The 13,740-nt window shown below is 45.1% G+C and overlaps 1 protein-coding gene across 10 annotated transcripts in view; it reads left to right on the top strand.

Annotated features, from left to right (window-relative positions):
* The window catches only part of dmd (dystrophin), a 2,667,466-nt gene that overhangs the window by 2,372,010 nt on the left and 281,716 nt on the right, over window positions 1–13,740 (top strand). For all 10 annotated transcript variants that reach the window (XM_038802261.1, XM_038802266.1, XM_038802267.1 and 7 more), the window contains one exon: window positions 11,263–11,409. In XM_038802261.1, coding sequence (XP_038658189.1) covers window positions 11,263–11,409 — 147 coding nt within the window. The remainder of the gene's footprint in view (window positions 1–11,262; window positions 11,410–13,740) is intronic.

The raw sequence follows: 13,740 nt of genomic DNA, 5'->3' as shown, positions 1-13,740 counted from the left end.
TGTCTGCCTGAATTATTTGACTGCGGGATCAAGGTTTTTGAGAATAGGGGAGATGGCCCAGTCTCAGGTTACCTCCACTTCTTCCTGAAGGAGAAAGCTGAGAGCTGGTGATTGTCCAGAAAGGCGGACTGAATTTCCCTGAATGCTGCGGAGTCTTGAAATTATTCGTTTCCTGTTCATAGCAAGGGACATGTGTGTGAACTGATGCAACAATAGGCGAAAGATTCTCTCACTGTCATTCCCTTTGTCAAACTGCAATCATGCCAATATAGTGGCATCTGGGACAGATGATTACTTAGTATTCTGCTGGGGAGACAATACAGTGGCAGGCACTGTACTGAGTTTCACAAGAGAGACTGAACTGTGAGATAACTGGATATATATATATTTTCAATTAGAGTACCCAATTCTTTTTTCCAATTCAGGGGCAATTTAGTGTGGCCAATCCACCTACCCTGCACATCTTTGGGTTGTGAGGGTGAGACAGACGCAGACGCAGAGAGAATATACAAACTCCACATGGACAGTGACTCGGGGTCAGGATTGAACCCGGGTCCTCTGCACGTGAGGCAGCAGTGCTAACCACTGCTCCACCGTGCCGACATTACTGAGTATATTTGTAGCAAGTTCACACATATGCTGACTTACACGACTCAATGATCCCCATATATTATGCTTACTATCTTTAGTTCCAGAGCCGAGGAGGAAAATGGGTAATAGGTACCCTGGATTTCCATTCTAGATTATTCAGTTGGCTCTGTTAAAAAGTGTGCACATGCTGCCATTGGGTGAAGGAACGTCATCCTGCTGGTTGCTGACAGCATTTGGAAAATAACAGGTTAGCTAAACAGTCACTAAACTGTCATTAAATCTGTAGGAGATGGCAGCATGGTGGCGCAGTGGTTAGCACTGCTGCCTCACGGTGCTGAGGACCTGGGTTCGATCCTGGCCCCAAGTCACTCTACGTCTGAAGTTTGTACATTCTCCCCGTGTCTGCGTGGGTCCCACCCCCACAACCCAAAGATGTGCACAATAGGGCAATTGGTCATGCTAAATTACCCCTTAATTGGAAGAAAAAGAATTGGGTGCTCTAAATTTTTTTTAAAACTCTGTAGGAGAAGGGAGAATACTAAAATGTATAGTGGACATCTGAATGGAATGAGATGGTTCTTTAACGTAGCCAACATTTTTGATCATCGCCTATAGTAAAGTGACTCCAGAGATTCACCCCACCTTTTAATTATACAGTTTCTGCCAGAAATGCTAGGCTTTGCTTTAAATCAATAGAAATGCAGACTTTAACCAAATCATTACTTTCACGTACATGGCTCTCTAATAATCCAATACATATTTTTAGACCCAAAGTAATTGTATCAAATTTCCTGAGGTTAGGCCCACTAAAAATCATAACGTCCTGGTGATCAGTATTGGCAAATTTGGCAAATTTGCTGTAGATTAACACTGGCTACATGAGGCCCTTGCTCAACAGCTGACAATGATATCTTACCAGAACAAATACAAAAGCAGTTTATCATGCCCTTGGTTTCCTGAGCCTGAGGGGGTGATGGGGGCATTATACAATGTGGCGCACCTGGAGGAGAATGACCTGTATGCCTCTTATTTGTTGTGCTTCTTTAACATATCTGTGTTTAGTGATTCTGCAGGGAAGTAACAAGACTCCACCACTGAGGCGTGGTTGTGTTATTTTCCAGTCTCTAAACCTTTGACTTAAGCTGCAGAATTAATAAGTACTGAAGCATCAGCATGTGATTGCTCCATGCTGCTATTAAATGTTTTAATGTAGTCTCCAGAAACTGTATCCCAGTATAAAAAAGTGACCTTGAACAGGTCAAAATCCCACATTCAAATTTGAGTTTAAAATGAGTTGTAATTTGAGTTGACATGCACCATTGGTGCATCAGATTTAATCAGAATAATAATTTACAGAGACCAACGAAGTTTACTATAGTTTATACCCACCTAGAGGGTAGGCGTACTAGAATTTTGAGCTGTTCCATTGCATTTAATAGCTTTACAAAATAGGGAAACGGAACTGTAGTCCTGATTTCATCATGTCCAATGCAGCACATCGGATTGCAGGTGGCCATTATGATCAATGGAAATTGGCTGGACCAGCCACAAATGTCGGAAACCTAAAACAACTTATTTTTCCATGTGAAATCAGCATTTTTAAAAAATTGTTTAATTTTATTATATGCACTCAAGTATGAAAATCAGGCAGGAATGGCAATCCAGTTCATCAGAGCACCACCAAGGCAGTGGAAATAGTGCCCCAATGTGATTACAGTTTCAAATGTACAGTGTAATTCAAATATTTACAAGTGATCCAGCCCACTGTAGTGAAATGCTGTAAAATAGTCTACTGGACTAAACAAGCCCTAAAAGTGCAAGTTGTGCAGTGTTTCTGACCAGATCGAAAATGAAGATGCCGTTTGTCATCACACCATTATGATGGTGTACTTTTCTTCCTTTTTTTTGTATTCTGTCATGGGTTGTGGACATTGCGGGCTCAGCCACAATTTATAACCTATCGCTAATTGTTCTTGAGAAGGTGATGGTGAGCTGCCTTCGTGAACCACTGCAGTCAGTACATGATTAGGGAGTGAGCTCCAGGATTTTGACCCAGCAACAGTGAAGGAACGGCGATATAGTTCCAAGTCAGGCTGGTGAGTGGCTTGGAGCGTAACTTCCAGGTGGTGGTATTCCCATTTTTCTGCTGCATTTATCCTTCTAGATGGTAGCAGTTGTGGGTTTGGAAGGTGCTGCCTGAGGAGTCTTGGTGAGTTCCTGCAGAGCATCTTGTAGATGGCAAACACGGCTGCCACTCTGTGTTGGTCGTGGAGGGAGCGAATGTTTGCAAATGGGATGCCAATCAAGCGGGCTGCCTTGTCCTGGATGGTGTCAAACTTCTTGAGTTCTATAGGATTTGTACTCAGTTGGGCAAGTGGAGAGTATACCGTCACCCTCCTGACTTACGCCTTGTAAATGGTGGACAGGCTTTAGGGGGTCAGGAGGTGAGTTACTCAACACAGGATTCCTAGACTTTGATCTGTCTTGTAGCCACAATATTTATATGGCTAGTCCAGTTTAGTTTCTAGTGAATGGTAGCCCCCAGTATGCTGATAGTGCAGTATTCATTGATTTTTTAAAAATAAATGTTTTTTATTGGGTTTATGAACATAGTATATTTACAGTTATGTATCAGATTGAAATATATATTTTTTTTAAACTGGTAGGATATTGTACACCAGCTCAAAAACAGCAACTCTGTACAGTTAGCGATATTACATTTAACAACTGAGTAGGCACATGTTTGTGGGGGATGAGGAGGGGCAACTGGGGAGGTATCTATACATTTGGGTGTCGGTGAAATAATTACAGTAGTTATGTCCAATACAGAGAGGGCAATACGGGAATGGACCTGGCGTTGGTGTTACTTGCTTCTCCCGGACTGTTTTCGCTGCCGTTGTTGTTGCGCGTTCACCTCCGCTTATACCGTTCGTCCTGTCTTTCTCCCGAATTTTCTTGCTCACTGTCTGTATTTGACGTGTTTGCAGTTGTTTCCCATGCTCTCCTTCCGGCTTTCATTCCCTCGCCTCCCCGCCCTCTTTGATTCTCCTCCATTGTTCCCTGTCTCCTTCTTCTTCCCTCTTCCCTCTCCCTTCTCCTCCCCTCTCCCCCCCCCCCCCCACTTCTCCTATGGTTCACCTTTATTTTCTCTTAGATATAGCTGTTTCCCCTCCCCTCCCCCCACCCCCGGGGTCTTTCCTCCATCTCACGCCTTGGCCACTTACCCCTGATTCTTGGCTCCTTGGCTATTCTTCTGCTTGTTCGTTGGCCACAAACAGGTCCCGGAACCATTGGGTGAATGGCTCCCACGTTCTGTGGAAGCGTCGTCCAACCCTCGGATGGCGAATTTAATTTTCTCCATTTGGAGAGATTCTGAGAGGTCGGTCAGCCAGTCTGCAGCTTTGGGTGGTGCTGCTGACCACCAGCCAAACAGGATTCTATGGCGGGCAATCAGGGAGGCAAAGGCGTCCGCCCTCCTCCCATAAATAGATCTGGCTGGTCTGATACTCGAAGACTGCTACTTTCAGGCACGGCTCCACCCTCATCCCCACCACTTTGGACATTGCCTCAAAGAAGGCTGTCCAGTATCCAGCAAGCCTGGGGCAAGACCAGAACATGTGGGCGTGGTTAGCCGGGCCTCCTTGGCACCACTTGCATCTGTCCTCCACCTCCGGGAAGAACCTACTCATTCGAGTTCTTGTTAAGTGGGCTCTATGTACCACGTTTAGTTGCATCAGGTTGAGCCTTGCGCATATGGAGGTGGAGTTGACCCTATGCATTGCTTCGCTCCAGAGGCGGTATTCATTGATGATAATGCTGTTGAATGCCTTTCTTGTTGGAGATGGTCATTGCCTGGCACTTGTATGGTGTGAATGATACTTTTCTAAACACATGGGCCCTGAGCAGGATACCAAAACACTCACCAGAAAATCAGTGGCCTGTTTTACACCCTGATAGCACTTCTTCACCACTGTACTGTGAAAAGGAGTATTGGGTGGGCTGTCGATTTATTGATGCCTGATTTGCACTACCATCAAAGACAAAGTTCACCCCATGAATGTTGAGCAGTGGCTGATGCCAGTGGTGTAGACAATGGCATTTGAAGATGCATTAACTGACCTTTATTACTTGTGTGAAGTTATTGAATAACTTGTGGTGTTGCAGCCAGGTCCTTGGGACTGGACACCTGGCATTGACCTCCACACCTATCTGCTCCCGCTGTCTTTTCATCATGTGCCTCGAGCCCTGTAGATACAGAACGGTTCTCAACTTTTTTACATCCTACACCAACACCTCCAATGCTGTCGGAAAACCCAAGTATCATGTTCAACCATCCTTCTCTAATCACTTGGCCAGATTCAGCTCACAAAGGACTCCCAGTCAAACATCAGCATGCTCTGAAAGCTAGTGATTTGAAACAAACCTGTTGGACTTTAACCTGGTGTTGTAAGACTTCTTACTGGGCTCAGCCGAGTCCAACGCCGGCATCTCCACATCATCAGCATGTTTGACATGAGTTGCAAGCAGAAAGCATTGTAGTAAGCAGGCAGCACAAAGATGCCAGTTTTTGGAGGCTATCCAATTTAACCCCTGCTACGTTCAGTCAGTACAACTTACATTCAAGTAATTATAGAAAATAAATGCATGGTGTTGCCCCTGCTTCGGTGAGATGTCTCTCACTACTGAGACAAAATGATAACTCTATATCCTGTTATACAGCTCAAGGAAGCCCCTTTCTCATGACAGCATCCTATCCTTTTTAAACTTCTCATAACACACGCTGCCTTCTGATTTTTTTTTGTGTCTGTGTTTCTTTTTAAATGTTTGACTCCAGTGTGTCAAAACTATCTCCCCTCTCAGAAGAACAAAGTCCACTAGTGCAACTTGACAATGGCTCTGTTGAGTTCCAATGAATAAGATCGTTGCAGCAATAGTGAGTGGAAGCAATCACAGGAATTACAAATTAGTTTTCATTGTCCCCAGAATACTGGTTTCAGATGCTTTGTTTGAAATCTAGTTCATACTTATCAACCTTAATGCTGTGAATTTACACCATTGAAAGTAATAATTAACATAAATGCGCATTTTAAAATAATTAATTAGTTAGATTTTTCTTCACATAGAAATGGTTTTTAAAAATCTAGAAGCATCATCTAGATCCACTGAAAAGTTTAAAACTGAGATTGGTAGAATTTTCTTAGGCTAGGGCATTAAGGGTAACAAAACTAAGGCAGATAAATCTGGCTCGGATATCGACAAACCACAATCTGATTGATTGACAAAGCATGCTCAATGGGCACAATTGCCCAGTACTGTTCCAATCTCCCTATCACAAGAGGATAAGGAAAATAAATAAGAACTATACCTGTCCCATCAGCAGTTCCACCTGCTTCAACCAGGCTATGGTTGGCGGTATTCTTGGTGGTTAGTATATTAAAGGCAGATTCTCTACTCGTTCCTCCATCCCTCATGATCTTGTGCTTTCCTCTTTAGTTAACCATAGGAGCCTCCCATTTTCAATTTCAAGTCCCAACATCATCCTCTTTCTCCCAATCTTCTGCCTCCTCCTAATTGTCCTTCAATCACCTCTTTTGGAAATTTCTCATGCATGAAGATATGGTCAATCCAACTTTACTGCCTTAACTTGATGATATTCACAAACTATCGTACCTCTTTCACCATCCTGAGAACATCTTCATTGTTCTTGTGATCCATCCAACTGAGCTGCTCTATTCTTCTCCAGAACCACATTTCAACTTTCTAGGCTTTGGATATCTACTTTTCTTCAGGTCCAAGCTTCAACTTGGTGCAACAAGATGCAAAGTTTTGATCATACTTTTCTTATGATCTCTCTTCATTCCAATGCTGAGCAATTAATTATTTTTGGAGAACTAGTACTATAACTAACTGACATTCATCGTGAAATCAGAATCAGTATCCCTGCACTCAACAAAGTGTGGTCAGTGTGATCACGCATTTTATCTCCTTAGACTCTAGTTCTTTATGGAGATGCTAACTCTAAACTGAGAACCTCAATCAGAGCTCTTCCCTACTTTGGACTTTACACATCAGGGGCGAAATTCTCCGACCCCACGCAGGGTCGGAGAATTGGCGGGAAGCGGCGTTATTTCCGCTCCCGCAAGTTTTTGAATTCTCCCGCCGGTCATAAACCGGCGTTGTGCAAATCCCGCCGGCAGCCTGTGAAAACAGCTGGCGCCGGCGGGATTTCATTTTTTTAAAACTTACCTCAAATCTCCGGCCCGGATGGGCCGAAGTCCCGCCACTGGGAGGCCTTCTCCCGCCGCCGAGGTTTAAACCACCTCTGGAATGGCGGGCTCAGCGGCGCGAGCAGGGCCCCGGGGTCCTGGGGGGGCGGGGGGCGATCGGACCCGGGGGGGTGCCCCCACGGAGGCCAGGCCCGCGATCGGGGCCCCCCGCTCACTCCGCGGGGCAGTGCCGTGGAGACACTCTTTCTCCTTCCGCGCCGCCACGGCCTCCGCCATGGCGGACGCGGAGGATAACCCCGCATCGCGCATGCGCCGGCAGTGACGTCAGCGGCCAGCTGCCGCTGACGTCACTGCCGGCGCATGCGCCGACCGCCGAAAGCCTTTCGGCCAGCCCCGCTTCCGACTGCGCCGGGTGTTTGCGCCAGTCTTCTGGTGCAAACTGCTCCGGCGCGGGGCTGGCCCCCAAAGGTGGGGAGAATTCCCCACCTTTGGGGAGGCGCGACCCCTGAGTGGTTGGCGCCACTCCCCTACGCTGGCACCCTCCGTCACGCCGGGTAGGGGAGAATCCAGCCCCAGATCTGAGTAATGGACACCAATCTGAACCATACTGAAAAATCCCACAAAAGGAAGGGGTTCAATGTTGGGTGCAGAATACATTGTTCTAAACTCAACTCAGCACTAAAACCACTCCCTCAGTTCGGACTCAATAAAGTAAAGCTTTGCAAACAGAAAGAACATGTACACACATTGTGCCTGTTTCAGCTCAACAAAATAAGTGACAGCCATTCACTGACTCATCCCCCAGAGCAATGCCTTGATCAATCAGGGTCAAACTGTCCGGTTTAAATTTCAAATAATAATATAATAATGATCGCTTATTGTCACAAGTATGCTTCAATGAAGTTACTGTGAAAAGCCCCTAGTCGCCACATTCCGGCACCTGTTCGGGGAGGCTGGTACGGGAAGTGAACCCGCACTACTGGCATTGTTCTGTATCACAAGCCAGCGATTTAGCCCGCTATGCTAAACCAGCCCCCAAATGATGCTTGGCAATTAACTGTCAGTCACCTGGTGCAATCACCGTGGCAATGTCTCTATCAATCAGAGTTTACTTGCCACCCAATCAATATTTTCTCCTCATACAGTATAAATTATTTCCTTTTGTATCAGATGAGTGCAAGTCAAATGTTTCAACATGTCCCTTTTTTCAGCAAAACTCAAGAAAAGACTTAATGGATTTATACAAAATTACAGCACAGGAGATGGCCATTTGGTCCTTGGTATTGGCATTCTTTCTTGTAAACCCAGTCCACATATCCGTATCGCTTTGAAATTAATTTTTATTTAGATGAGTGCAATAGCCATAACTGGTGAAATATTTCAAGGTCTAAACTCTTAGTTCAAGAACTTTCCTCTGACTTTCCCCTTTGTTTCACCCAGTGAGAATCCTTATTTCCTATTTCCTAGTTCCTCAATCAACCACCACGGAAATAAATACTATTGTCTACAGTTAGGTCTCTGGACTTTACTCACCCCTGTCTCAGGCTGCTCATCACTCAGTGTTGCTCCAACTTGCAACCATGTTCATAGAATTCCTACTGTGAAGAAGGAGGCCATTTGGTGCAGCGAGTCTAAAACGATCCTCTGAAAGAGCACCCTACCCAGGTCCAGGCCCAGGGTCCATTGTACCCTGAAAGTGGCTGCGCAGATCGATAGAGTGGTCAAGAAGGCATATGGCATGCTTTCCTTCATCGGAAGGGGTATTGAGTGCAAGAGTTGGCAGGTCATATTACTGTAATATAAGACCATGGTTCGGTCACATTTGGAATACTACGTACAGTTCTGGTCGCCACATTACCAAAAGGATGTGGATGCTTTGGAGAAGGTGCAGAGGAGGTTCACCAGGATGTTGCCTGGTATGGAGGGCGCTAGCTATGAAGAGAGGTTGAGTAGATTAGGATTATTTTCATGAGAAAGATGGAGGTTGAGGGGGGACCTCATTGAGGTCTACAAAATCATGAGAGGTGAAATGAAATGAAATGAAAATCACTTATTGTCACGAGTAGGCTTCAATGAAGTTACTGTGAAAAGCCCCTAGTCGCCACATATCGGCACCTGTTCGGGAAGGCTGGTACGGGAATTGAACCGTACTGCTGGCCTGCCTTGGTCTGCTTTAAAAGCCAAAACCAGCCCCAGTATAGACAGGGTGGATAGCAAGAAGCTTTTTCCCAGAGTGGGGGACTCAATTACTAGTGGTCACGAGTTCAAGGTGAGAGGGGAAAAGATTAAGGGAGATATGCGTGGAAAGTTCTTTACGCAGAGGGTGGTGGGTGCCTGGAACGCATTGCCAGCGGAGGTGGTAGAGACGGGCACGATAGCGTCTAGATGTATCTAGACAAATACATGAATGAGCAGGGAGCAGAGGGATACAAAAGGGAAAATGCTGGAAAATCTCAGCAAGTCTGGCAGCATCTGTAGGGAGAGAAAAGAGCTAACGTTTCGAGTCCAATGACTCTTTTAGCAGAGGGATACAGATCCTTCGAAAATAGGCGACAGTTTTAGATAGAGGATCTGAATCGCGCAAGCTTGGAGGGCCAAAGGGCCTGTTCCTGCGCTGTAATTTTTCTTTGTTCTTTGTTCTGAAACACTTCTTGACAAATATGTTTAATGTAGGACGTATCCTGCATCTAACGGGAGCTGGGGAAATGATTTACTTTGGCATCTCAGCCATTCGTCAAAGAGACAAGAGTAACAGATTCATATAGATCATGGCCAGGATTCGCCAATCCCGCGGCCAAGTTCTGACGCCGGCGTGAAAAGCAGTGCGAGCCACTCCAGCATTAACAGGCCTCAAGTGGCAGGTATTCATCCCTTCCAAGGGGGCTAGTACGGCGCCAGAGTGGTGTCCGCTGCTCCAGCCGGCGCACCACGGCTGCCTCGAGTCCGCACATGCGCGTGGGTTCCCGTCTCCGCGCCGGAACCCGGGCAATATGGCGAGCCCTACAGGGGACCGGCAGGGAGGAACATAGGCCCCCCCATGGAACTAGCCCACCCACCGATTGGTAGACCCCGATCACAGGCCAGGCCACCGTGGAGGCCCCTCCCCCCCCCCCAGGCTCGGATCCCCCCGCAGCCAGAACTCCAAGGTCCCGCCGGATGGGACCATATGTAACCCATGCTGGTGGGTCTCGGTTGGCACTCGGCCCATTGAGGCCTGGAGAATCGTGGGGGGGTGCTTTCAACGGCCCCTGACCAGCGTGGTGGCATGGGTGCCCATGAATCGGGCCAGAGAATCAGTAGTCCGACGTCAGAGCAGCATGGCGCGATTCTCGCACACCCCCGCCGATTCTCCGACCTGCCATGGGGTCGGAGAATCCCAGCCCCAGTCTATCCTTCAGTTACCCTATTGAAGGCCACGATTGCAGCAGAAAGCATAAAACAGATTTGTTCTAATTTATTTCAAATGGGTGATGAAAATCAAGTAAAATTGACTCAACTTGTTATTTGTTCTTGATGCAATTACAATTAAACTGGCCAGCTGCTTTTCTCCTTGCTTAAAGAGCAGAAAAAACTTGTCGTTAAGAGCACAAATTGTCTTAAAAGTAATATCATTAACTTTTCTCTTTTTCTGCTTAAGTAGCAAGCACTGACTATTTTGTGACATCTGTAGAAAATGCAGTTAATAGTCAGATACCATAGTTACCATCTGCAAGCATTAAATCTATCGATGATATTAACTGTAGAAAGCCTTCAGAAATTCCTTCCACTTATTATGTATTAAAACAAAGTTCTGAGCAGGCAAAGAAACAACTGAGATGTGTTTGTTTGGAAGTCTAGCTGCATATTTAATTGAATGCTTTGTAATATGATGGGATTCTTCCATATGATACCCCAACTCCCTCAGTGAGGGTGGCCTTTGATTGAAATGATCTGACATGATTCCTGCTCATGCCATCGTGAGTTTGGTTTTGAATCTACTTAACATCTGCTCTGTACCTACCTTGCAGAAGAAGCACCCCAGTTTCAGAATATTGTGCCATTAATCTAATCCCGTGTCTATGACAGGGGGTCTGTGAGCTCAATTGGCTGGATGGCTGGAGCGATGCTAGCAGCACGGGTTCAATTGCTATCACGGTTGAGGTTATCCATGAAGGCTCCCCTTCTCAAACTTGCCCCTCACCTGAAGTGTGGAGACCCTTAGGTTAAATCATCACCAGTCAATTCGCTCTCAAAAGGGGAGAGCAGCCTATGGTCCTCTGGCACTATGATGACTTTTATTTACATATATATGACATTGTAGTGGTATCTTTTTTAAATATGTATTGTTTCCTGTTATACTACTGTTATTGCCTGACCTTTGCTTCTGAGTGCCTATTCTTTATTTTGTAAGTTGACATTATAAATCACACACATTAAAAGTTTTTTTTCCTTCTTTTGGATCCAGGCTTTCCGAGCAGAAATTGCTCCTATGAAAGAGAATGTGACTCACATGAATGATCTTGCCCGCCAGTTCAAACCACCAGACGTCCAGTTATCTCCGTACAACCTAAACCAACTAGAGGACTTGAATACACGGTGGAAGCTGTTGCAGGTGAGTCTAACCTCTGTTGGAATACATATCATATTTTCTCCAGGCCTCCAGTTCTCTAGTTATTTATCAGTGTAAACACAAGCTGCCTGACCGAGGTGCCTGTCTTCCAGAAATCAAGCTAAACAAATGCCAATGTAAATGCATTATTGAGGAAGGCTTGCCAAATCCATTTCTTGTTTTAGTGCATTGAAAGGCTGAAATTTAAACAAATATCCATCTAATTGTTGATCAATAGTGCTGATGTGAGGAGGTTCACAATGAAGTATGCCGTTATCGTGTGTTCCAGGATGTTGTTTGTTGGAGAGGTTGATTTTGGATTTTCAAACAAAGTTGACCATTTACAAATGCATGGCACAATTTTTTTCCCTTTACATTGATATTTACATTTTTATACTCTGCTCTTTCCGTGATCTGAAAGGCTTATGTCCTTGCGAGGTACACTGGTCCAAAGTCATAGCTCATTCGCAACACCTTTCCTAAGTTGCCCTTAATCATGTGTGAGCTCTGAAGGTATATGATGGCGGGATGGTCAACATGGGAAGTATGACAGCCAAGCTTGATTATGTTCTCACCTCACTCTTGCCCATGTTCACACTCTTAGCAAAATTTGATTCAAACCAATCAAAGGAGGGATAGGGCATTTGGCTGATATATTTCTTAATCCAGGGAAGACTGAAGTGTACTGTAATGTGTGGCAAGATGTATTAACTTGGCATTGAATATAGATCAAAACTGGGATTTATCTGACTTGTATAGGTTGCTACTCATTTGCTGAATCAGCTGAACAAATAGAGGCATAGCTTTGATACCAACCTGGTACCCTCCAACCTTGGGGGATAATTAAAACTGCATTGCCGGCCTGGGTCTTCTCCTAGGCAGTCCCCCGGGATCGAGGATGACTTGCTTCTAATGCAGTTCAGTGGGTTCCGAGATGGCGGATAAGTCCAATGCACACTCTGCAGATTTTCCCACATGCGAGGCAGATGGTGCTTGAAGTTGTGGGTGGATGGGTTAGTTTGGAGGTTTGTGCACTCCCTTGAGCACTCGCCTTTGCCTCTGTGCATTTCCAATGACGTCTCTGGATGTCTTTGTTGCCTTTCCGAATGCGGCTATTCCAAATTGGTCGGTCACAAGCTCGGGACACTCATAAATTGGCGAAAGTGTTTAAACTCTTCAAGGAAACTTTGAGAACATCCTAAAGTGTTCCTCCTATCCTCCAGGGAGTCTGCTGCTATGACTGAGTTCAGAGTGGGGCACATGCTTCGGGAGTCTGGTGTCAGTTATTATGGTCCTGAAGCTGTTGTTGGGTGATTAGTGCCTCCACTGGCCTGTGTGGTGTCAGGTTGAAAAACGTCAATTAGCCATGAAATATGCCACCTTTGTCTCCACCTGTGACTAAATCAAAACCACCTTTTCCCCTTTTTCTACCACTTTGGATAGCACCTTGCTTTGTGTTTCATTTGCAAGCATCTCTGGAACTGCTATTGGCAGCAAACTGTTAATACAGTATAAAGGTGCTGCAAAGCAATAACAATACCTGATCACCTTTTACAAATAAGCTATAACATATAGGGAAGCTTTTGTTAGGTGACAATGGGTGATTAATTGGGCAGGCTTCAGGATATAAAGATGCAAGGTCACCTTAAATCACTGAAACTCTGTTACAGCTTGTAGAAGGGCTGCCACAATCAGAAATGTTGTCTTCGAGAATAGGAAATCTATCAACAAAAATTCCTAATTATAGCAGTGTATATGCAAGGGAATTGAGGTGACCTTGTATCTTTGTGTCCTGAAGTCTGTCCTATTAATAAGTAAAGGCATTTGAGAGCATATAAACAGTGACACAACTTGTATTTGCATGGAACTTTGTACCTTCAAAGACATAAAAGAAGGAAATGTGGTGAGCCCACGAGACTATGGCATATGCATACTTCTCCAGTCACAAAGAGAAAAAACTTGACCTCAGAAGTTTTGAAGGGGTGAACTGACTCCTCTATTCAACCTCCTTGGTTGGTCACAACAAAGGCTGAAATTTCTTTTTTATGAGGGCATGCCTTTTCCAAATCAGAATGTAATTAACTATTTAAGCGATGAGCAATAAGGAGCCAATCAAACAGTTTCTTGAGTCAAAGAAAGAGCAAATAAATTAAGCACTAACACAAGAAAAATAATAAAAATGCAAAGTCGGGGTTACACATACGCTCACAACTGCAGACACACACCTACACAAGCACACATATAGAATCCTTAGAGTACAGAAGGAGGCTGTTTGGCCGATCGAGTCTCCACCAACCCTTCGAAAGAGCACCCTACCTAGGCCCATATCCCCAT

Source organism: Scyliorhinus canicula, chromosome 7 (assembly GCF_902713615.1).
Source record: "Scyliorhinus canicula chromosome 7, sScyCan1.1, whole genome shotgun sequence".
Taxonomy (NCBI): Eukaryota; Metazoa; Chordata; class Chondrichthyes; order Carcharhiniformes; family Scyliorhinidae; genus Scyliorhinus; species Scyliorhinus canicula.
This window is presented reverse-complemented; position numbering and strand designations above follow the sequence as displayed.